This window comes from Oncorhynchus mykiss, chromosome 20 (genome assembly GCF_057628025.1).
Source record: "Oncorhynchus mykiss isolate SJ-2025 chromosome 20, ASM5762802v1, whole genome shotgun sequence".
NCBI lineage: Eukaryota > Metazoa > Chordata > Actinopteri > Salmoniformes > Salmonidae > Oncorhynchus > Oncorhynchus mykiss.
Genome location: NC_143041.1, coordinates 21,303,847 through 21,326,839, shown reverse-complemented (window position 1 = coordinate 21,326,839; position 22,993 = coordinate 21,303,847). Strand labels below are relative to the sequence as shown.

The 22,993-nt window shown below is 41.1% G+C and overlaps 2 protein-coding genes across 4 annotated transcripts; both read right to left on the bottom strand.

Annotated features, from left to right (window-relative positions):
* Positions 1–1,548: 1,548 nt before the first annotated feature.
* Positions 1,549–5,645, bottom strand: LOC110499586 (gamma-crystallin M2-like). The gene is made up of 3 exons (XM_021576717.3): positions 5,460–5,645; positions 3,179–3,421; positions 1,549–2,184 (listed from the first exon to the last, which is right to left on the bottom strand). Exons 1-3 carry the CDS (start codon positions 5,466–5,468, stop codon positions 1,909–1,911), a joined length of 528 nt encoding a protein of 175 aa, XP_021432392.1. The 5' UTR covers positions 5,469–5,645; the 3' UTR covers positions 1,549–1,908.
* Positions 5,646–6,113: 468 nt separating this feature from the next.
* On the bottom strand, positions 6,114–19,609 carry LOC110498755 (gamma-crystallin M2). 3 transcript variants are annotated; one of them, XM_090212565.1, is made up of 3 exons: positions 19,298–19,609; positions 6,913–7,155; positions 6,114–6,442 (listed from the first exon to the last, which is right to left on the bottom strand). In XM_090212565.1, exons 2-3 carry the CDS (start codon positions 6,955–6,957, stop codon positions 6,167–6,169), a joined length of 321 nt encoding a protein of 106 aa, XP_090068691.1. In that variant the 5' UTR covers positions 6,958–7,155; positions 19,298–19,609; the 3' UTR covers positions 6,114–6,166. The 3 variants fall into 3 exon arrangements, with proteins under 3 accessions (XP_090068691.1, XP_036811791.1, XP_090068692.1); XM_036955896.2 differs by lacking the exon at positions 19,298–19,609 and adding an exon at positions 9,692–9,795; XM_090212566.1 differs by lacking the exon at positions 19,298–19,609 and adding an exon at positions 9,692–9,758 and having other exon boundaries at positions 6,913–7,054.
* Positions 19,610–22,993: the final 3,384 nt, after the last annotated feature.

Here is a 22,993-nt window from a genome sequence, read left to right as displayed (position 1 = left end):
GACACACTGACGACCGTGGGGATTGGAGTCCACATATATCAGAGGACGCAGGGCAAATGACTGGACTTTTACTGCAAAGTCGACAGTCCTTTAATTGAACATTACTCAAGGCCAAAACTCATATTTCTTATTTTGCTTGATCTTAAGAGACTCTCAAAAGTGTTCCCTGCTGAGCTTCACATTTTTTTGAATCAATAATTAACAGTCAAAGTTATTTATTCATGTGTATCTTTGCCAATTATGGGCGTCTAATTAACAATTTCAATAATTGATATTTATTTCTGAAAGGGTTTCGTATCTCTGGCTGATGAAAAATGCATGAGCAGGGATGCAAACGTGGTTTTGTTTTTTTGGTTCTGAGAGGGCTTGATGCTCGGGGCTAGTACCAGGACACTTTGACTCTTCCTCTTTGAGTTGACGCTATCCCTGTGATGTGGGTCTAATACGGGCTTCTTTCATGGACCCCAAGCGCCTGCTCTGTACCATGTGATCTCATAAAAACTCCTACAAGCCTATCCTCATATAGCCTTTTTTTTGTTCTTTAATAACCGGCTTCAAAGAATAATATCAGTTTCCATGATCATTTTGCTTTGTGTATGGGGGGGGGGGGGGTGGAGAAAGATCTCATATCAGTCTGCAGAAACTGGTTGAGTTGGACCTTTTTCCTCTGTGGCTATCCAACTCCATGGCTAATGTTTGAAACTCCAAAGAAAGATCGTTAACAAAAGTATGCATAAAAGTGTGTTCCTGTAACCTCTTTTGATAATGAGGGTAGTTAAGAAGGATCGGACCCTTTTTTAAATTTTTGCCTAAATCTAACTGCCTGTAGCTCAGGACCTGAAGCAAGGATATGCATATTCTTGATACCATTTGAAAGGAAACACTTTGAAGTTTGTGGAAATGTGAAATTAATATATAACACATTAGATCTGGTAAAAGATAATACAAAACAAAAAACATGCGTTTTCTATATATTTGTTCTGTCATCTTTGAAATGCAAGAGAAAGGCCATACACTGAGATAGGATCTTAGGTGTAAAATAGATGTTGTCCACAATATGAGATCAGTGTGTGCAAAGTTTCAGTGAATAATTACATCGCTACACAATATCTGCCAGGAGTTTGCCCAAATGTGCCAAATTGGGTATGGAGCCAGAGACAGCGGTGGAGTCAAACTGTTGAACCCAGTTCCTACATTTCAATATAAAAATAGATTTTTTTTCAAACAAAACTACACTGCATTTTATCTCTGGCACCTTCAGGGGTGAATCTTTCAAACCATTTGCATTATAAAAGTGTTTTGTTGTTGTGCACTATCCTCAAACAATAACATGATCTTTTTTTGGCTGTAATAGCTACTGTAAATTGGACACTGCAGTTAGATGAACAAGAATTTAAGCTTTCTGCCCATATAAGACATGTCTATGTCCCGGAAAGTTGGCTGTTGTTTACAATGTTTTCTAGTCACATTATTGCATATTGAGCAACAACTGCCCCGGTTTAGGGACACCGATGTCGTAGAGGTTAATAACAAAAAAAGGCCCTTTGGTTGACTTTGATCAAATTTTCATTTATTTTGCTTATAATAGGACAGGAGGTTGAGGACTGGCAAAGCACATCATTCTGCTCTGTAACAACAAAAGCCAGAGAGTCCATCACTGTTACCATACGAGCATCGCCTGAGCCCCGAGGTCTACTTTCCCAGTCTAAGCAAAGCAGCAAAGACCCAACACCAACTGGTCCAAAACCCCCAATCACGCTAATGTGATTTCAGGGTCAGAAGACCACAGTAGATACACCACAGTAGATACACAACAGTCAAACAATGCTAGCAATAAAGGGTAGGGGTACAGTACAGGATTTATAATCGGATTGCATTAGGAGAGGATGAGGGGGTCTCAGTTGACCTTCAGGGGATCTCGGTGACCCGTCTCAGGGAGCCGATGGTGGGGCTGGAGCTTCCCCACTCGCTGTGCCTCCTGTACTCGCCAGGACGAAGGAAGTACTGACGACCCCTGTAGTGGGGGTGCTCGTGGAGGATCCAGTAACCCTCTATGACGTTGGCGGAGGAGATGTCTCGGCTGTGGAAGCGCTCGTGAAGGTCGGGGCAGTCCTCCATCACCTCCATGTTCTGACCACCGAAGTCAGAGCGCTCGTAGATCTTCATCCTATAGTTTCCATGATACTGGGAAAGAAGAAGACAGACAAAATGGAGAATGGATATAGTTAATGATACTGTTGACTTGACAAACAATATATAGATGGTAATGTAAATGTTCCATAATGAGAATGAAACATAACTTCAACCATGACATTTGTGAAGAAGAAATGCACCATGTGTTTTAAAACAAGGTTGGCTGGCCCTCGCTTCATGCTCGTCGCCAAACCCACTGGCTCCATGTCATCTACAAGACCCTGCTAGGTAAAGTCCCCCCTTATCTCAGCTCGCTGGTCACCATAGCATCTCCCACCTGTAGCACACGCTCCAGCAGGTATATCTCTCTAGTCACCCCCAAAACCAATTATTTCTTTGGCCGCCTCTCCTTCCAGTTCTCTGCTGCCAATGACTGGAACGAACTACAAAAATCTCTGAAACTGGAAACACTTATCTCCCTCACTAGCTTTAAGCACCAACTGTCAGAGCAGCTCACAGATTACTGCACCTGTACATAGTTCACCTATAATTTAGCCCAAACAACTACCTCTTTCCCAACTGTATTTAATTTATTTATTTATTTTGCTCCTTTGCACCCCATTATTTTTATTTCTACTTTGCACATTCTTCCATTGCAAAACTACCATTCCAGTGTTTTACTTGCTATATTGTATTTACTTTGCCACCATGGCCTTTTTTGCCTTTACCTCCCTCCTCACCTCATTTGCTCACATTGTATATAGACTTGTTTCTACTATATTATTGACTGTATGTTTGTTTTACTCCATGTGTAACTCTGTGTCGTTGTATCTGTCGAACTGCTTTGCTTTATCTTGGCCAGGTCGCAATTGTAAATGACAACTTGTTCTCAACTTGCCTACCTGGTTAAATAAAGGTAAAATAAAAAAATTTAAAAAATGATGAAGTAAATGCTAAGATAGAACAAATCTGTAGACACTGCGGCCCTCAACTCAAGGGACTGAAAACTATGTGGGACTGAGGACACCTGATGTAGTACACTCACAGGGGGCACCATACGGCAGGAGCGGATGCAGTCGTTGAAGCCAGCCCATCGCTGGTAGTCAGGGTACTCGCCCTTGTTCAGCATGTATTGGTAGCCAGTGTAGTTGGGCTTCTCGTAGGCCACCCAACAGCCACTGTCCACCTTTATGGAGTTACAGCGGCTGAAGTGGTTGTGCATCTCAGCACAGTCGCTGCTGCACTCATAGTGCCGGCCCTGGAAGTTCTTGTCCTCGTAGAAGATTATCTAGAAGAGAGAGATGGAAACTTCAAATCAAAATGATACACGCATATTGAGGAAATGTTTTACAACATATCACAGAATAAAAACAGAATTCCATTTTCATTCAAATGATTTTTATCATGAACTCTATTCCAATATACACCATTTATGATGTATAATTGAAATAAAACAAGCTTATCATCATAATATATATTTTTAGTACATGTGACTAAGAAGAGAGTGTTATTGGACCAATAATAAATGATCCACTTCTCATTTTCATATCCCAAAAACCACACATCCTTGAGGCCCTAAGCCCTGCCCACAGGTGATGCTTCATTGTTGCGTGCACTTCACCCGTCACAGGTGGTGATGCTGCTCTTTACCACGTGACCCATTTGATGTTCATTGTTTTTGATAGGCTAGAAAGTATGCCAGCAATTTAGTAAAATCATTTTTAAACGGCAACAGAAAGCAAGCAAAAGAACCCGACAAGAGGAGCAAATTACTTCCGTCTTCTGGTTTCGTTATATATCTGGAACATTTTATTGCTGACAAGCAAAACATTTGGGGATTATGTCATCAATGGACTAATGAAAAAAACAAAGTTTTCCTTTAAGTTTAACTGCAAGACTGAACAAGTGAAAAACGTTTGTAAAATGTAAAAAGATACGCTACTTACACAAGTAGGCGCCTAGCATTTATTGAAGTCCACATAGGTCTAAATGTGAATTAAATTCATCTGTTAATTTACAAAGTGTTAACATACCAAAAGTGTTCATTTTAAAATACAAGAATAATCTACATAATGTGTTGCACAATGTAAATGTATTGTCGGGCCACAGTTAACCCATTCATAGATGCTGGTTGGGGGAGTTTTGTTAAGTTCCCCGACGCTCATTCTGAACTTTAAAACGCGTTACTTGTGATACGGTTTTGGAAATATAAGGAATATATATTTCATATCAGCGAGAAATAATGATACAAAAAATATTCAATTACTACACACCTTTAAAGGGGCCATTAGGGTTAATGTTTTTTTTTTCTCTCATTAGGGTTAATGTTTCCACACGGCCATATCTCACGTTACATCACTTGTTTACGGAAGACCACCTATGCTAATTAGCTATCTAGCGAGCTCCGAACACCTGTGTGGAAGCGCAAGGGACACGCTCTTTTCACGCCACTTTGATACAAAGTAATTTTCCTAACCATAACTTCAGTCTCCTAACCTGCTAAGTTAATTCTCCCACGTTAAGCTGTTATGAAAAAGTTACTTCAGTATCGAAATATATATTTCACGTAAGTGTAACTTGGGAGGAATTGTAGTTTGTCAACTGGAGGCACACACAGTTTGTGGCTCTGTGCTAAACTGCTACAGTGAGTGTATCTTTATTATTAGACAATTATTTCTCGCAGATATGAAAGATAAGGGGCATTGCAGCATATATATTTCGAAAAAGGTTTGAAAGCGATGATTATTGACGTTTCTAACCGCGAAACAACGTCGGAATTGAAGTTGACATGGTGCTAACGGTGGCGCGAATGTAACCGCTGAAAACCCTACTGACGGAGAAGAATGGTTTTCGAGAGCTAGGTCGCAGTGTGCAATTAGCAGAAACAGAAATCAGGTGTGCCAACTCTCACCCCAGTAACGTTATGATTCAACTAAGTAACCAACAGCAGCAAACAAACACTATTTTGCCCATATAGTTGATTATTATTAATAATAATAGGTATGTTGTCTTGGCTAAACATGCATTATGTAGGGACATTGCTGCCTTTGAGGCATTTGTGTGGCCCTCCTCTGTCCAGTCCACTCATGCTTGCACATTAGTTTTGAGCCTTTGACACATTCTATTCAACATCTCCTAAAATCCCCATCCATTATCATTAATGGCCATTAATTTCTGCATTAATTGCAAGATGATTAGTTATTTATAATAGTATCCAGCAAATCTAAATATGAAACGTATTCTGATGACGGGTTTATCATAGAAAATAGTTAATTGAGCCTCATTCCTGTATTTCCCTGTGTAACGCATAGTGTGTTCATGCTTACCTTTCCCATTGTGACTGTGTTTAGTTCGGACCGGACTAGGTAGCGAGCATTACTGGACCTCTTTATAGACCCTGCAGGGATCAGGGCTTTGAAATTGTGGCACAAAGCTTTGTTGCGTCAGCACAATGTGCTCTACAGACTACAGAATACTATAGGACTGGCCCACAGCAGCAGCTCTTTGTCTCTGTCAAAAGCGCTCTATCTCTCTCTCTGTGGAAAATACTATAACTGCACTTTCCCGAAGTCCCACAATAAGAGTTGCCACATCTGCCTTTATTGGCATTGAGGTTAGCAATGTATAGACAGAAAATTACTATGGCCTCCTAAACAGCTTTTGAATAGATTTGAATGTGTTGCAATGAGTTTCTGATTTGCAGTTAATTCAGTCAATCAGTTAGTTAATCAATAATATACTTAAGAGTATATTTTGTATGTTGATTTGGTTGTGCTTATGACATGCTTGTTCACAACTGATTTGTCCAGAAAACATTTAATGAGGGTGCAGATGACTTTTAGTGCATCTAATTTCCCTGTCTAATAACCATACAGTTTATCCAACACTGAAACTGAAACTTAATTATTAACACACAAGGTAACTTTGCTATATGTTTTTCCAATGATTTTAGATAGAAAGAAAATCACACAGAGAAGCCATGTTTTAAAACCAGCACGTTTAATCACTTTGTTACAGTCCATAGGTGAGAAGCTTACAGGCCACTCCTCATTCTCCTGAAGGAGCCCACCATGGGGTTGTGGCAGCCCCAATCGCTGCAAGCCCTGTACTCGCCGGGGCGGAGGAAATACTGACGACCCCTGTAGTTGGGGTGCTCATAGAACACCCAGTAGCCTTCCATGACATTGGAGGAGAAGATGTCACGGTGGCGGAAACGCTCGTACACGTTGGGGCAGTCGTCCATGAACTCCATCATGTGACCAGACATCTCGGGCCTGTTGTAGATCCTCATCCTGTAGGCTCCTCTGTACTGTTGGCGGAAGAGAGAACGGCGGGCATAGAGAGGACAAGAAGGGATTTGGGGTAAAATTATCACAGCGGGTCACAGTAGAGTTTTTTACACTGGGTGAACTAAGCAGAGGTAAACATACATACATTTCTACACATCAAATAATACCAGAGACTTGCTTCCCTTAGAAACAGATTTTCAGTCAAACTGTTCAAAATAGCAGCATAATATATTTTTTCTTAACTGACAAAAACACTGAGCGATGATGAATAGAATGAAAATGAATAAGTCTTTTTTGGGGGGGGGGGGGGGGGGTGTAGCCCATTCCTTTAAAAAATGACTGGATCTCCTTGTGGACTTCGCCACGGAGACTTTCATGCTTTGACTCCTCCTTATCTATCAATGACATCAAGAGGCTGGTGATTGATGCTGATTTCTAAAGCACTGTTTGATGTGTGGCAGGGTTAACCCTATCAGTTTGATTGACTTACGGGGGGGAACATCTGGCAGGAACGGATGCAGTTGTTGAAGCCCATCCAGTGGTGGTAGTCTGGGTACTCGCCCTGGTTCAGGATGTACTGGTAGCCGTTGAAGTTGGACTTCTCGTAGGCCACCCAGTGACCGCCGGTCACCCTGATAGAGTTACAGGAGTTGAAGTGCCTGAAGGTGTCAGCACAATCGCTGTTGCACTCATAATGACGGCCCTGGAAGTTGTGGCCTTCGTAAAAGATAATCTATGAAGAACAGAAATGTATAAAATTGTTTATATATAGAGTTATTTAGACTGAGTCAAGGATGATGATAGTAAAAGGCGAATGGCTTGACTGAAAGCAGTACTCGTGCATGTGGTGTTGATTGGCCAATAGGGGACACATTTCACTTTACCTTTTATATATGCTGTAAACTATGTAAGTGACGCAGGCAACTTCACTTTTGAGAAAGTTAATGCAAGGCACAACAGTTCAGTTTAAATTAGAAACCAACATTACTATACTAGTACTAGTATGGTCTCCATAGGTTAGTGCCCCAAATCAGAGATTTGAGAGCAGTTTTTTCTCCATTAATATTTTAAAGATGCACTCTCAAACGTTTTTTTTGTGTACAACGTCATACAATTGTGTACTACGTCATTCATTTTGTGTAATATATTACGAAATGCTTTCTATGATATCATACAAATTTTACAATTGCCGTGATATGTTACAAATCCAATTTGTACAATATGTTACGAATTTGTTGTGCTCCTGGACTGCATCTAAGGATCTACGGGATTGGTGTCCCTATACCGGGACGGTTGTTAATGTGACAAGAATGACGTTGTAAGTAACAGCAAACTTTCCAGGACATAGACATGTCTTATATGGGCAGAAAGCTTACATTCCTGTTAATCTAACTGCACTGTCCAATTTACAGTAGCTATTACAGTGACAAAATTGCCATGCAATCGTTTGAGGAGAGTGCACAACAACCAAAACATTCTATCACGGCAACTGGTTTGATACATTCACCTCTGACGGTAAATAATGTACTTACATTCAGTAATCTTGCTCTGATTTGTCATCCTGAATGTCCCAGAGATAAATGGTAGCATTGTTTTGTTTGATAAAATCAACTTTTATATTCAAATATAGGAACAGTTTGAAACCCTGCTGTCTCTGGCCACACACCCACCTCGCCCGGCCATCTAGATGTGTGAAGGTTAGTGTTTTTTTTTCTGTAGGGAAGCTAACTATCCATCATGTATGACATTCCTGGGAGTATGTAAACTTAAACTTTGTATTACCGTATCATTTTTGTATGTTCTCTATACTTCAAAATGTATCAATTGACCAATTCAGCACATTTGGGCAAACTTGATAGAAAATATTGTGCAGTACTGCAATGCTTCACAGGACCAGTCTGAAACTTTGCACACACACTGCTGCCATCTAGTGGCGAAAATCGAAATTCCACCTAAACCCCTAACACAGAACCCAAACCGGCTGCGCGTGTGTGCCATCGTGCGTGCCATCGTGCATACGTTTATTTTGTCCCCCCATACCAAACGCGATCACGACACGCAGGTTAAAATATCAAAACAAACTCTGAACCAATTACATTAATTTGGGGACAGGTCGAAAAGCATTAAACCTTTATGGCAATTTAGCTAGATAGCTTGCACTTGCTAGCTAATTTGTCCTATTTAGCTAGTTTGCTGTTGCTAGCTAATTTGTCTTGTGATATAAACATTGAGTTGTTATTTTACCTGGAATGTACAAGGTCCTCTACTCCGACAATTAATCCACACATAAAACGGTCAACCGAATCGTTTCTAGTCATCTCTCCTCCTAGGCTTTTTCTTCTCTTGACTTTATATTGCAATTGGCAACTTTCATAAATTAGGTGCATTACCGCCACCGACCTCGTTCGTCTTTCAGTCACCCACGTGGGTATAACCAATGTGGAGATGGCATGTGGGTACCTGCTTCTATAAACCAATGAGGAGATGGGAGAGGCAGGCCTTGCAGCGTGATCTGCGTCAGAAATAGAACTGACTTCTATTTTAGCCCTTGGCAACACAGACGCTTGTTGGCGTGTGCGAGGAGTGTGGGTGTGCAATAATTGAATAATATATATTTCTACATTTTGCAACGCGAGCGGTGTAGTCAGCCTGTAAGCGATATTATGGCCTTTCTCTTGCATTTCAAAGATGACGGAACAATTATTTTTCTGAAAACGCATGTTTTTTTGTTTGTATTATCTTTTACTAGATCTAATGTGTTATATTATCCTACATTAATTTCATATTTCCACAAACTTCAGTGTTTCCTTTCAAATGGTATCAATAATATGCATATCCTTGCTTCAGGTCCTAAGCTACAGGCAGTTAGATTTGGGAATGTCATTATAGGCGAAAATTGAAAAAAAGGATCTGATCCATATTAACTACCCTCATTATCAAAAGAGGTTACCTGTTCCCTTTTTCCCGATCCTTAAGGTTAATTGACCTTTTCTTTGGATTCCTGTTTTATCCTATGGAGTATAGATGGGATTTTTAAAAATATATAATCCAAGTAATACAATTTTGTGGAAAAAAGTATCTCGCATCCTTCCATGTATTGGTATTAGTTCCACGACTGAAATCTTAGACAAATCTTTGACAGCTTCATAAACTGTATGCGTAGCTTACTTGCCAAATCGCTTCACTATACGCCTTGATAGCATTTGGTGCTCTACATAATTTTATCAGCAGTCATCAAACAAGTAACCGAAATGTGTGTTAGCTCATACCTTTCCCATGGTTGGAGGGCTTGATCGTGGCACCGTAGCCTCCAACAGGGTCATAGGGCCTTTTATACTCTTCTACTGACAAGAGTGCTCTGTTGCGTCATAGTGACTAGATGTTACCTTTTTAAACGTCACTGACCATTCCCATTGTCTCTCAAACCATAGGCTAATCTTTTTCCCCCGCAAGTGCTAGTTTACCTATACAATATATAACATCCACCCCATATAGCTGCCCCATTCTATGTTTTCTGTACACAGACCCTTGTTCAGCCATGGCCTAGTGATGCACCCATTGAAACATCACACAAAAGGCCTTTAGGTATGTAGTGTGAACAACAGAACCTTTAACGTTTACAGGAGGTGAGACGGTTCATGTACTCTCTAGTAAACAAAACAAAGCCATATCTTCTACAAATATTTGGGGTTGATGTGAAAAAGATTATTGAACGTTGGTAATAGAATGTTATGAAAATGCAAATGGTTTATCAGAGTTTATTTTGGTGTGGGTTCATGTTTTCCCTCTCCCTGATCGCAGGTCACGAAGTCTCGGTTGTGTTCTGTTCATAGACCTGTGTGTGTGTGTGTAAGTGATTCTGATGATATTGATTGAATCAAGCTCTTGTGTTGATGTAATCTAGAGTGATATGTTCTCTTTTTGCTTCCATAGCCTGCAGACCTACTCTGATGCCATGTACAGATAACAGTGTTCTGTGGTGTGTGTGTGTGTCAAAAGGAGGGCATAGTTGTGTGTCTGAGTCTATGTGAAAAGCAATAGTGCTTTGGACTTCTGTCTTTGGCTTGTAAAACATACCCCAGAGCGGAAGGGAAAAAGCCAGAAAGAGTTGCCCCTGTGTGTTCTGTTCCCAAAGCCCAGCTGATGCTAGAAAGGTCAGTCTCATCCTTTAACCTTTCATGAGGATAAAGAGCCCATGTCCTCTCTCTAAAATTGTATGCTTCTTTCTGCTTCAACTCTGCAGAAAGACAATGCTTTCTGAAACACAATAGCCTTTCGGTTCCCGGGCAAAAACCTGCTACTCTGGTAGTTTCTCTAACCAAATGTGACTCATGTTGATAAGCTTTTATTTTTTTAATCAATCATTGCCTTGAAATTCCCATAGGCTTCAATAGATTTAATGTTTCAAGTAGCTCTCTTTTTCCACAACTGAAGTAGCTCATTGATATCCTTTTATCACATTGTGCAGTGTAATTTATCTGATTTATCAGATGGTTTGTCTTCTTTGTGTTTTTTTTAACGTTTTTGGGCAACAGAGTAGAAAATGTGACCAAATTGAGGTATTGGGTGTATAATATATATATATGAGAGAGAGAGAGCCACTGCCCCAGAGAAGCCAGTAAAACAGCCACCTCAGACCCGGACCACAGCCTCAACACCACAGTGGGACAGACAACACAGGACCCAGCAGATAGCCCCTCTGACAACCCCCCAACACCCAATGAAGACACACAAAAGCCAGAGATTGTGCTTAGACTCTAATGGGAAATACATTGATGAAAATAAATTATTTCCCAAACACAAAGTGGATAAACTCTGGTGCCCAAACAGTTGACACCCCTACAAACAAACCCTGGCCACACCCTATATAACCCCTTCAAATCAAATGTAATTTGACACATCCGCCGACTACAACAGGTGTAGTAGACCTTACAGTGAAATGTTTACTTACAAGCCCTTAACCAACAATGCCGTTTTAAGAAAATACCTATAAAAAATAGTAAGAGATAAGAATAACAAATAATTAAAGAGCTGCATTAAATAACAATAGTGGGGCTATATAAAGGGGGTACCGGTACAGAGTCAATGTGTGGGGGCACCGGTGTTAAGGTAATTATGTACATGTAGGTAGAGTTATTAAAGTGGCTATGCATCGATAATAACAGAGAGTAGCAGCAGAAGTGGGGAGGCAATGCAAATAGTCTGAGTAGCCATTTGATTAGCTGTTCAGGAGTCTTATGGCTTGGGGGTAGAAGCTGTTTAGAAGCCTCTTGGACCTAGACTTGACGCTCCAGTACCACTTGCCGTGCGGTAGCAGAGAGAACAGCATATGACTAGAGTGGCTGGAGTCTATGACAATTGTTCAAGCCTTCCTCTGACACCGCCTAGTATAGATGTCCTGGATGGCAGGAAGATTGGCCCCGGTGATGTACTGGACCGTACGCACTACCCTCTGTAGTGCCTTGCGTCCGGAGGCCGAGCAGTTGCCATACCAAATATTTATTTTGTGCCCTCTTCATGACTGTCTTGGTGTGCTTTGACCATGTTAGTTTGTTGGTGATGTAGACGACAAGGAACTTGATGCTCTCAACCTGCTCCACTACAGCCCAGTCGATGAGAATGGGGAAGTGCTCAATCCTCTTTTTCCTGTATTCCACAATCATCTCCTTTGTCTTGATCACATTGAGGGAGAGGAAGTTGTCCTTGCACCACACAGTCAGGCCGTCTCATCGCTGTCGGTGATCAGGCCCACCACTATTGTGTCATCAGCAAACTCGTTGTGCCTGGCCGTGCAGTCATGAGTAAACAGGGAGTACAGGAAGAGACTGAGCACACACACCTGAGGGGCCCCCGTGTTGAGGATCAGCGTGGCGGATGTGTTGTTTACTTACCCTTACCACCTGGGGGCGGCCCGTCAGGAAGTCCAAGATCCAGTTGCAGCTTAGTGATGAGCTTTGAGGGCACTATGGTGTTGAACGCTGAGCTGTAGTGGCTATGAATGAATAGCATTCTCACATAGGTGTTCCTTTTGTCCAGGTGGGAAAGGGCAGTGTGGAGTGCAATAGAGATTGCATCATCTGTGGATCTGTTGGGGCGGTATGCAAATTGAGTGGGTCTAAGGTTTCTGGGATAATGGTGTTGATGTGAGCCATGACCAGCCTTTCAATGCATTTCATGGCTAAATACGTGAGTGCTAAGGGTCGGTAGTCATTCAGGCAGGTTACCTTAGTGTTCTTGGGCACAGGGACTATGGTGGTCTGCTTGAAACATGTTGGTATTACAGACTCAGACAGGGAGAGGTTGAAAATGTCAGTGAAGACACTTGCCAGATGATCAGTGCATGCTCGGAGGACACGTCCTGGTAATTTGTCTGACCCAGCGGCCTTGTGAAAGTTGACCTGTTGAAAGATCTTACTCACATTGGCTGCGGAGAGCGTGATCACACAGTCGCCCGGAACAGCTGGTGCTCTTATAAATGTTTCAGTGTTACTTGCCTCAAAGTGTGAAGTGATTTAGCTCGTCTGGTAGGCTCGTGTCAGTGGGCAGCTCTCAGCTGTGCTTCCCTTTGTAGTCTTTAATAGTTTGCAAGCCCTGCCACATCCGACGAGCGTCAGAGCCCGTGTAGTACGATTCGATCTTAGTCCAGTATTGACGCCTTGCCTGTTTGATGGTTCTTCGGAGGGCATAGCGGGATTTCTTTTTCTTACGCTTCCAGGTTAGAGTCCCGCTCCTTGAAAGTGGCAGCTCTACCCTTTAGCTCAGTGCGAATGTTGCCTGTAATCCATGGCTTCTGGTTGGGGTATGTATGTATAGTCACTGCGGTGACGATGTTCTCGATGCACTTATTGATAAAGCCAGTGACTGATGTGGTGTACTCCTCAATGCCATCGGAAGAATCACAGAACATATTCCAGTCTGTGCTAGCAAAACAGTCCTGTAGTTTAGCTTCTGCTTCATCTGACCACTTCTTTATAGACCGAGTCACTGGTGCTTCCTGCTTTAATTTTTTATTGTAAGCAGGAATCAGGAGGACAGAGTTATGGTCAGATTTGCCAAATGGAGGGCGAGGGAGAGCTATGTACGCGTCTCTGTGTCTGGAGTAAAGGTGGTCTCAATTTTTTTTCCCTCTGGTTGCACATTTAACATGTTGATAGAAATTAGGTAAAACTGATTTAAGTTTCCCTGCACTAAAGTCCCCGGTCAATAGGAGTGCCACCTCTGGATGAGCGTTTTCCTGTTTGCTTATGGCGGAATACAGCTCATTGAGTGCGGTTTTAATGCCAGCCTCAGTCTGTGGTGGTATGCAGACAGCTACGAAAAATACAGATGATAAGATGATCTTGGTAGATAGTGGTCTACAGCTTATCATAAAATACTCTACCTCAGGTGAGCAAAACCTTGAGACTCCCTTAGATATCGTGCACTAGCTATTGTTTACAAATATGCATAGGCCCCCACCCCGTGTCTTACCAGAGGCTGCTGTTCTGTCCTGCCAATAGAGGCATGTATCAGATGCTCAGCATACTCTGCTCAAACCTAATCCTCCGAACCTAAACCACAGAAACAGCAACACTGGACACTATGGAACGCAAAGCTTTTACTAAGCTGGAATATACAAGGTCTGAGGTCATCTGCCTTTGGCCTAAAGAGCAGGAGCCCAGACTTTACCAAAGGAATCAGAAATACAGACATTGTCATCCTACAATAAACATGGAAAAGAAGAAATGGGCCCAAAGGTTGCCCTCTAGGTTACAGAGAGCTGCATCCACCAAACTACTAGGTGTGAAATCAAGGAAGAGAATCGGGGGTATGTTAACTTGGTATAGAGCAGAGCTAATTTACTTTTAAATTAATCAAAACAGGAGCATTTTGCATCTGGTTAGAAATAAGGAGGGGGGGGGGGATTACGTGACCCTTGAACGAGATGCATAAATTGTGCACCACACAAGTAATTTCCAAATATTAATCTTACCTCCACTTTGAGTTAAAACCCACTAGCTTTATTCAAAAAAAGTAATGGCAGCTACGAAAGGCGACATTGCGTGACATTTTTACCCGGGCTCGAACAAAAGCTGCAGAAAATGCTAGCGCCTTTAGTCAGGAGCAGGAGGACTCAACATTTCCCGAGGCCCAACAACTGCGAATCACATCAAATAAATGATTTCCCGAGCTGAGATCCCACCATACAGAACTCCACGACAAACTAGATGGCATTAACTCCCAGCTCAGTGAGATAGGGGGAAAAGTGACAACCCTGGAAAATGCCCTGCCTGCCATCAACAACAAGATAGCCCTCAACGCGGTTCGCCTGGTTGAGGTAGAGAGGAGAATCCTATCCTTGGAAACTCACTAATAAAGACTCAATAATCCATGCTTTCTGACAATGTTATGAAGTCCAGAATTTGTGGACACAGCTAGAGAGTTGGCTGTCAGAAGTATTACAATGTAAACTTACTTTTAATCCATCTGTCTGCATTTGAAGCATGGCATAGTGAGATACCCAACGGGCAGGACGATTCTCTTCTCATCACTCATCTTGAAAAAACGTATAATAAAAACGTGGAAATCAATCAGCCATCATTATCACAATGGAAAACTTTAATGATTTATTATAGAAATATTGAAATAGCATGGGCGACTGAGAAAAACAATTGATCAAATGTAAGGCCAAGTGGCTAACAATAATGCAGGCACTAGGGATGGGGGTGTGAGCATGCCGGTCTGGGCAGATGAGATGTATAAGTCTGTATATGGAGTAAAAATAAATAAATATATATATACAGTACCAGTCAAAAGTTTGGACACGCCTACTCATTCAAGGGTTATTATTTATTTCTATTAATTTCTACATTGTAGAACAATAGTGAAGACATCCAACTATGAAATAACACCTATGGAATCATGTAGTAACCAAAAAAGTTAAACAAATCCAAATGTATTTTAGATTCTTCAAAGTAGCCACCCTTTGCTTAGATGACAGCTTTACACACTCTTGGCATTCTCTCAACCAGCTTCATGAGGAATGCTTTTCCAACAGTCTTGTTGGCTGCTTTTCCTTCACTCTGCAGTCTGATTCATCCCAAACCTTCTCAATTGGGTTGAGGTCGGGTGATTGTGGAGGCCAGGTCATCTGATGCAGCACTCCATCACTCTCCTTCTTGGTCAAATAGTCCTTACACAGCCTGAAGGTGTGCTGGATCATTGTCCTGTTCAAAAACAAATGATAGTACCACTAAGTGCAAACACGCAGCGCAAAATTGGGAGGATATCCACTATCTAGAAAAGAGCCGTTAAATTCTACAACCAGCGATTACCAAACCTTCCATAAAGCCATAACCTATAGAGAGATATACCTAGAGAAGGGTCCTCTCAGCAAGATGGTTCTGGGAATCTGTTCACAAACAGAACCCACAGAGCCCCAGGACAGTCCTAAACAAAGAGACACCGTGTCAAAATACCTGACCAAAATATTTGACCACATTAGAGACACGTTTCCCTCCGATTACACAGTTCCACAAAGAATTAAAAAACAAATCAAATGTTCATAAATTCCCTTATCTATTAGGTTAAATACATCCTACAGGGAGTAGGTGAGGGCCCTGGAAGTGCGGTGCCAGGAAAATAAACTATCACTCAACGTCAACAAAACAAAGGAGCTGATTGTGGACTTCAGGAAACAGCAGAGGTAGCACCCCCCTATCCACATTGATAGGACCGCAGTGGAGAACAAGTTCCTCGGCGTACACAACACTGACAAAATGAAATGGTCCACAACAAATGGTTCACCACACAGACGGTGTGGTGAAGAAGGTGCGAAAGCGCCTCTTCATCCTCAGGAGGCTGAAGAAATGTGGCTTGGAACCTAAAACCCACACAAACTTTTACCGATGCACAATTGAGAGCATCCTGTCGGGCTGTATGACCACCTGTTACGGCAACTGTACCGCCCGCAACCGCAGGGCTCTCCAGAGGGTGGTACGGTCTGCCCAACGCATCAATGGGGGTAAACTACCTGCACTCCAGGACACCAACATGCACCCAATGTCACTGGCAGGCCAAAAAGATCATCAAGGACAACAACCACCCGAACCAATGCCTGTTCACCCTGCTGTCATCCCGAAGGCGAGGTCAGTGCATCAAAGCTGGGACTGAGAGACTGAAAAACAGCTTCTATCTCAATAGCCATCACTAGCACATTAGAGACTCCTGCCCTATATACATAGACTTGAAATCACTGGCCACTTTAATAATGGAACACTAGTCACTTTAATAATGTTTACATATTTTGCATTACTCATGTCATTTGTACAGTATATACTGTATTCTAAACTATTCTACTGTATCTTAGTCTATGCTGCTCATCCAGATATTAATTCCATTAATTTAATTTGGGTGTATTTTGTGTATTGTTGTGAAATGTGTGGATATTCTTGTTAGATATTACTGCACTGTTGGAGCTAGAAACACAAGCATTTTGCTACACCTACAATAACATCTGCTAAACACGTGTATGTTATCAATAAAATGTTATTTAATTTTATTTGAAATACCACAGTGTGCCATCACAGCAGCAATATGTGTTACCTGTTGCCACAAGAAAAGGGCAACCAGTAAAGCACAAACACCATTGTATATGCAATCTTTATCTGTTTATTTATTTTCCCTTTTGTAGTTCAACTATCTGCATATTGTTACAACAATGTGCATAGCCAATAATATAACATTTGAAAGTTCTCCATTGAGGAAAGGGGGGAAGGGTTGATCTGCATCTCCATCTTATCCAAGGATCACATATATATTTATTATTTAACCTTTATTTAACTAGGCAAGTCAGTTAAGAACAAATTATTATTTACAATGACGGCCTTCCTCGGCCAAACCCTCTCCTAACCCGAAAGATGCTGGGCCAATTGTGCGCCGAACTATGTGTCATGAGGTTGGCCTGGGGGTAGGTTTATGACAGTCATAAATACCTCTTTCCCCCTTTTTCCTCTCTCTACCCTACTGATGTTATATTTGCAAAACTCTTGGTTAACATAGAGATTCTGGGAACATCAGAAGGTGGGGGGGGGAAATGAACTATATTCTGATAATCCGACCAATGGAACATATGCGGTGGTACTTAATGAATATGTCAGTTCGGTTGTCATCTGAGACATTCTCAACAATGATAAGATGACATAAACTCTACAGTGGAAAGTCTACACATCAGAGTTATCGGATTCACATGGAATTGTTGTTCAATTTAAATGTTTGAATATGAAATTATTCGTGATGGGATGAAATGTGATTTTAGCTTCTAAAATGTGAGATTTGGGTTTTCATAAGATAGGGAGGGCTCTGCTCAAACAGTGGCCCGCCACTGTGAAGGGACATGGGCTATAAAACTTTTCAAACACACCCTCCTCTCCCTTCCTATATAAGCCCTTGACGACAATGTAACCTCCTGTTACGAGGACGTGAGGACGATGGTCCGATGTCAGAATGGTTCAGATAATAACTACAGAACGAAGCCAACATCAGCGTGAGCTTTGGTTGCGAATGGTATGAACTTTGAACTCTTATTCAGTACAGAAGTGATACCTCCTAGCCGTTGAGTTAGCAACAGCCGCTGCAAACGAGGGTTAGGAAGGAACAGACAGAGTATCCCGTCTACCACACAACGACGTTACTACAACGTATTCAATTTACCAGCAGAGACATTCTTCAAAAGAACAAAGGGCTCAGTTGGGCAACACGGCCTTCCATCTACCACCAACCTACCGAAGCGCAGCTCAGAGTAAATATTTATTGCATTTTCCTTTTCCAAATGGGCGGTAATTTAGAATGCATAAGATACTGTATTTACAACAGCACAGCTTCGCCCTTTGTTCCTCAGTCTTCCTGCTCTTCCACTCAAACCCAGACCCTTTTCTTTTGTGTAACAAGCTGTCATATCTGTTCCGCCCGCTAGCGACGTTTTCCTTTATGACGTAATTTGTAATCAAGTTATGATTTAATTATGTGTATGTGTAATTCTGTGTGATTAGTTAGGTATTTAGTAAATAAATAACTCAACCCAATTTTGTATTGCTGGTTCAACTTGTTAGCCAGGGTTTGTGCAGATAACCAAGAATTTACAACTTTCAGATAAGACTGAATTAAGATGACGATTAATATTGACTGCTATTGATGTAAAATATTACTAGGTCTTTAAGAGTTTATTCGGAAGATAACAGCTCTATAAATATTATTTTGTGTTGCCCGACTCTCTAGTTAATTACATTTACATGATTAGCACAATCAGGTAATATTAATTACGGAGAAATTATTTTATAGAATAGCATGTCATATCACTTAATCCGGCATAGCCAAAGACACGACATATGGGACTCCCAATCACAGCCGGTTGTGATACAGGCATCTGTAGACCACTGCGCCACTCGGGAGGCCCATACATATAGTGCAATATGTTTAATCACATAGGAGATGACAACACTATTAGCCTACTGACAGTCATAAAGGGGCCTTGGTGATTGATTTGCACCCTGCAGTTCTGAGAAATCAAAATGTTGACAGACGTCAGCCTAATGCTGGTTAACTCTTAATTTTTTTTGTTATCTTACAGGCTTGGGAAAGAAAGAGCCATACCACATAGTTGATACCTAATTAAAGTGAGACTATAACATCCTGCAAAACAGATTAGTAAAAACAAAGAGACATTGAATTGCACACAAAAAATGAATTTGGCTTCAAATTACAAATCATGATGTATTTAACTCCCTGTCAAAAATCATCACAATAGCCTAACCACAAAATATTGCAGGCAGAGATAGGACCACTTAAGTAGGCCTCCAATGTGGCCCTTTCTAAGCAGTAATTTAAAAAAACGCTACCGTGCTGACTCTGCTGAGGTGTAAACAAGGGGTCTGTATGAATTTGATGGAGTCTTCTCTTCAGAATTCGCTAATCTGGTGTTGAAAACGCAGCGTGATCAGACAGTGCTAGCCAAAGCCGCCCACGTCGGGAAAGAGAGCGAAGACCTGTTTTGCTGAGAGATCATCCTCCCCATTCTTCCGTTAAAAAATCTCCAGGCGGATTCTCTCTCTCTCTGTCACTGCCAGCGCGCGCTCTCTATCGGAATTGCCAGACGCGGACGCAGGAACTGCTATGAGCTCGTGCCAGAGCCGGGATTTACCGATGCGTCTGATGTGCTCCATCTTTTTGCTTGGGGATAATTAAAAGAGGAAATGGTACTGGAAGAACAGAACAGAGGAGGAGATGGAGAGGGGGCTGAGCAAATGTATGCAGCTGTCATTTATTTTAAGTAGTTCACGTGTTTTTCCCTCAGTGTGACTTTGTTTAAAACTTTTCTCACCTGAGGATTTTGTCCAAAACAACACATACGTGGACATTTTAGCCAATGTGTTTTTGTTTTTTTGGGGGGGGGGGGGGGGGCTTAGGCCAAAATTAGGCTTAGGCCTAAGCTTTATTATAGGCTTTACAATGCAATGTTCCTGAAATAACCATGTAATTACATGACTACTTGGAAAGGCCTAGTCTACAATCCAAGCACATAGCTTGAACCTTGTACCATGAACTAGGCTAACTGAATAGTAAACCTACTTCTTCCTATCCAAACATTCACATCAGTTTCACCTGAAGGAATATATCCTAAAAGGATCCTGGTCTCTGAAAGTGTTTCCCCATCTCTAAACTCTATAGTTTTGATGTGACATGTCTCCCATGACCCAAAGCTGACAGTAGCCTATAATGAACAATGTTTCTCCGTTTGATCCATGCACTGTTTTGTTAGGCCTAGCCTAAGACATGACCAAAAAGTTGAAATGCTCTTTATATCTCCTCTTACAATACACCTCACACATCTCTAACTTTCACCAATCCCTAAATGTATAATCACATGTGATGCCATTTCTTTCTTCCCCAAAAGTTGTCTTCAAAGCAAATGTGTTCTGACAACAGTTAGTGACAAGTGCGTCAACGGAGAGGCGGGAAATCAGCCGTTGGCCTTGCTATCAATTATTGATTGCGTCGCCCCTGACCAGCCAGCAGACTTCTTGTGATAATGAAATACATGAATAAAAAAATACAAAATGGACAAAGGTCAGCCCCATTGTTGTGTGAAGGCTTATGAGTTTGATTGACTGCCTGCACATTTTCCTAATTCGATAGTGCGGCAGAACAAAGGAGGGCCCTTCTTATTGCCCAAGGCCACTTGCAATTTATTTAGAGGGGCTGTGCCGCTGTCCCAGCAGGTAACAATACTGAACCAAGCCACTCAGGATAATCATAGCTTTGAGGTGTCCGCCCACCCACCCCCACCTCCATAGGCCACACAAACACACACACATGCACAATTAAGGGGAACATCCATATTAGGCTGATTAGATTCAATTGGTACACAAGGGTGTATTTTGCACTCACATTCTGAATAGCCTCAAAGGAATACCCACCTTACCTAGGCCAAGTTTTTGTTTTATATCATTTATTTATAGTTCATTTCGAACCCATGTTCTGATTTCCAATAGGCCCATATCTGCTGAAAATACCACATGTCAATTCTCCCCCCTAATTAAATAAAAATGATAATTCGTTGTTTACTTTGAATACAGTAGCCCTGGCCTGATAAATTACTGGCTGCCCGATACTAAGCAGTTGAATAGCATAACCTGGCGTTAGAAAAGAAGGACAAAACGTTCAGTGTCACAAGAAAAAAAGATTATTGGATATTAGAAATGAAAGGAAAATGCTTTCTATTGAAAAAAAAGTTATTCACAACGGAATTCTTGGAATAGGTTACATCATTTAATGGGGGTAAACATATTTGAGCAGGTGCGAGACATATCTGGAAGTGGAAAACAAGTTCCATTTTCGCAGGAGCATAGTGTTTTCTTTGTAGTAGGCTACATCTGCATGGCACCTTGATACGTTATTTTAAAAAGTGTGTTTGAAAACCCGTCCTGTGTGCCGCATAAATAATACACGACAGATAGCATATTGAAAGGTGCTCATATTCTGCATCCGGATGCACTCCGGTGCTTACGAGCATGTGCCAAACACAATAGGGGTCTCAGATCTCTTCCCTATAGGAACCCGTCAAAAAACAAAAGGATGAAATACCCCACCAGTTTTACTCGTATCTTTTATCTCTCAATTTCCAAATTACAGTTAGGCAATTATTTCAGAACTGTTTTTAATAACCAGAACCCAAGAGAGACAAATATTTGAAAATTTTTGCAAGCACTGCTTTGAGTTCAGGTAGCATGGATACACTATTGTATTGCATTTTGTTGTATTGTGTTATATGTAATATTAGTATTGTAAATGTAGTCTGCCTACATTATAAGCATAGCCTAATTGGCTGCGTTGAAACAGGCAGCTCAATGATGATCTTTTTTTCCCCCACTAATCGGTATTTTCACCAATCGCATCAGATCTTTTCAAAACAGATCTTTTTCAGAGCTGATCTGATAGGTCAAAAGACCAATTAGTGAGAAAAAAAGATCATAATTGGGCTGCCTGTCTAAGCCATATTGGTCAAAATTATAGCTCTAGGATTACTAGGTGTCATGGTTTGAGAAGAGGTACAAACTTAACAACATTGTAAACAGTCTTCCTTTTTGCTTGCATGGTAAAACATCTGTTTGTTTTTTATTCACTTTTTATAATTTTATGCAAATAGGCTAATTTACTATCATTTATTGGGTAATATGTTTCATAGGACAGGAGATTTAGGATTCAGTAATGTAGCCTAATATTGACTGATTGCACAGCTTGTGACACATGTTTTGCTATTAAATAGGTATATTTGGGTCAAGACTTTCCTTCTTAAAGCACCGTAAAAATATAGAATGTTTTTTTTGTCTCATACTAAGAGGAAGATGGAATATGTAGGCTAGGCTACAATCAATTTATTTTAAATAGAGGTGAATTTCAGAATCATGGTTATCTTACCTTGCTGCTGTCCTCCCATAACTGTGAGCTATTCAATCTCTTTGTTTTAGAGATTGAATAGTCTCCGATTAATTCATTCAAAGTCTATGTGATGTGGGATCACTTTCCTCTCACTGTTTTTTTTTTTTTTTGTCCTCTCATTTGTCGAGCAGAAACACTTGATGTGGAGGGGTGAATAATATAATAATATTGCTTTTAGGGGTTTATCTTTTTTGGTGAAAATGACAGATGAGCCAGACCATGTGTTTCACTCAGTACTCAGCGCTCAGTAAAACACTACCTACTGCATCTGTATGGAACCTCCTCTTTTATGATATGTTTTTTTTTTTTAAGTACATTGGTCAACGTTTTATTGCTCATTGTAGAATTCAATGACATAATCCATTTGGGATCTATGTGTCATTAAGACTCCAATGCTGTGCTGCAATTTATGGTTCCAACTTGTTAGAACAAGCATTCTTTACCATTAGAGGGCACTAGAACCCAAAACATAGGCCTTTCTCAGAAATCTGTCTCCTGCCTTTATACCTGAGGCAGTTTATGGAGAGAGAGTGAGACTTTGGGCACTCAGTCACAGATGTATATTTGCTGAGTTAGACATGGAGTACATATATGTG

What these genes read in the sequence shown, in the direction of transcription:
- LOC110499586 (XM_021576717.3), bottom strand. An exon ending in CCTGCCGTATGGTGCCCCCT is followed by an intron (nt 2,185 to 3,178) that starts GTGAGTGTACTA and finishes CTTCTTTCCCAG; the next exon opens with TATCATGGAAACTATAGGAT.
- LOC110498755 (XM_036955896.2), bottom strand. Translation starts at nt 9,745, where the DNA reads ATGACCCTGTTGGAGGCTACGGTGCCACGATCAAGCCCTCCAACCATG. An exon ending in GCCCTCCAACCATGGGAAAG is followed by an intron (nt 7,156 to 9,691) that starts GTATGAGCTAAC and finishes TGTTCTTCATAG; the next exon opens with ATTATCTTTTACGAAGGCCA. An exon ending in CCTGCCAGATGTTCCCCCCC is followed by an intron (nt 6,443 to 6,912) that starts GTAAGTCAATCA and finishes TTCCGCCAACAG; the next exon opens with TACAGAGGAGCCTACAGGAT.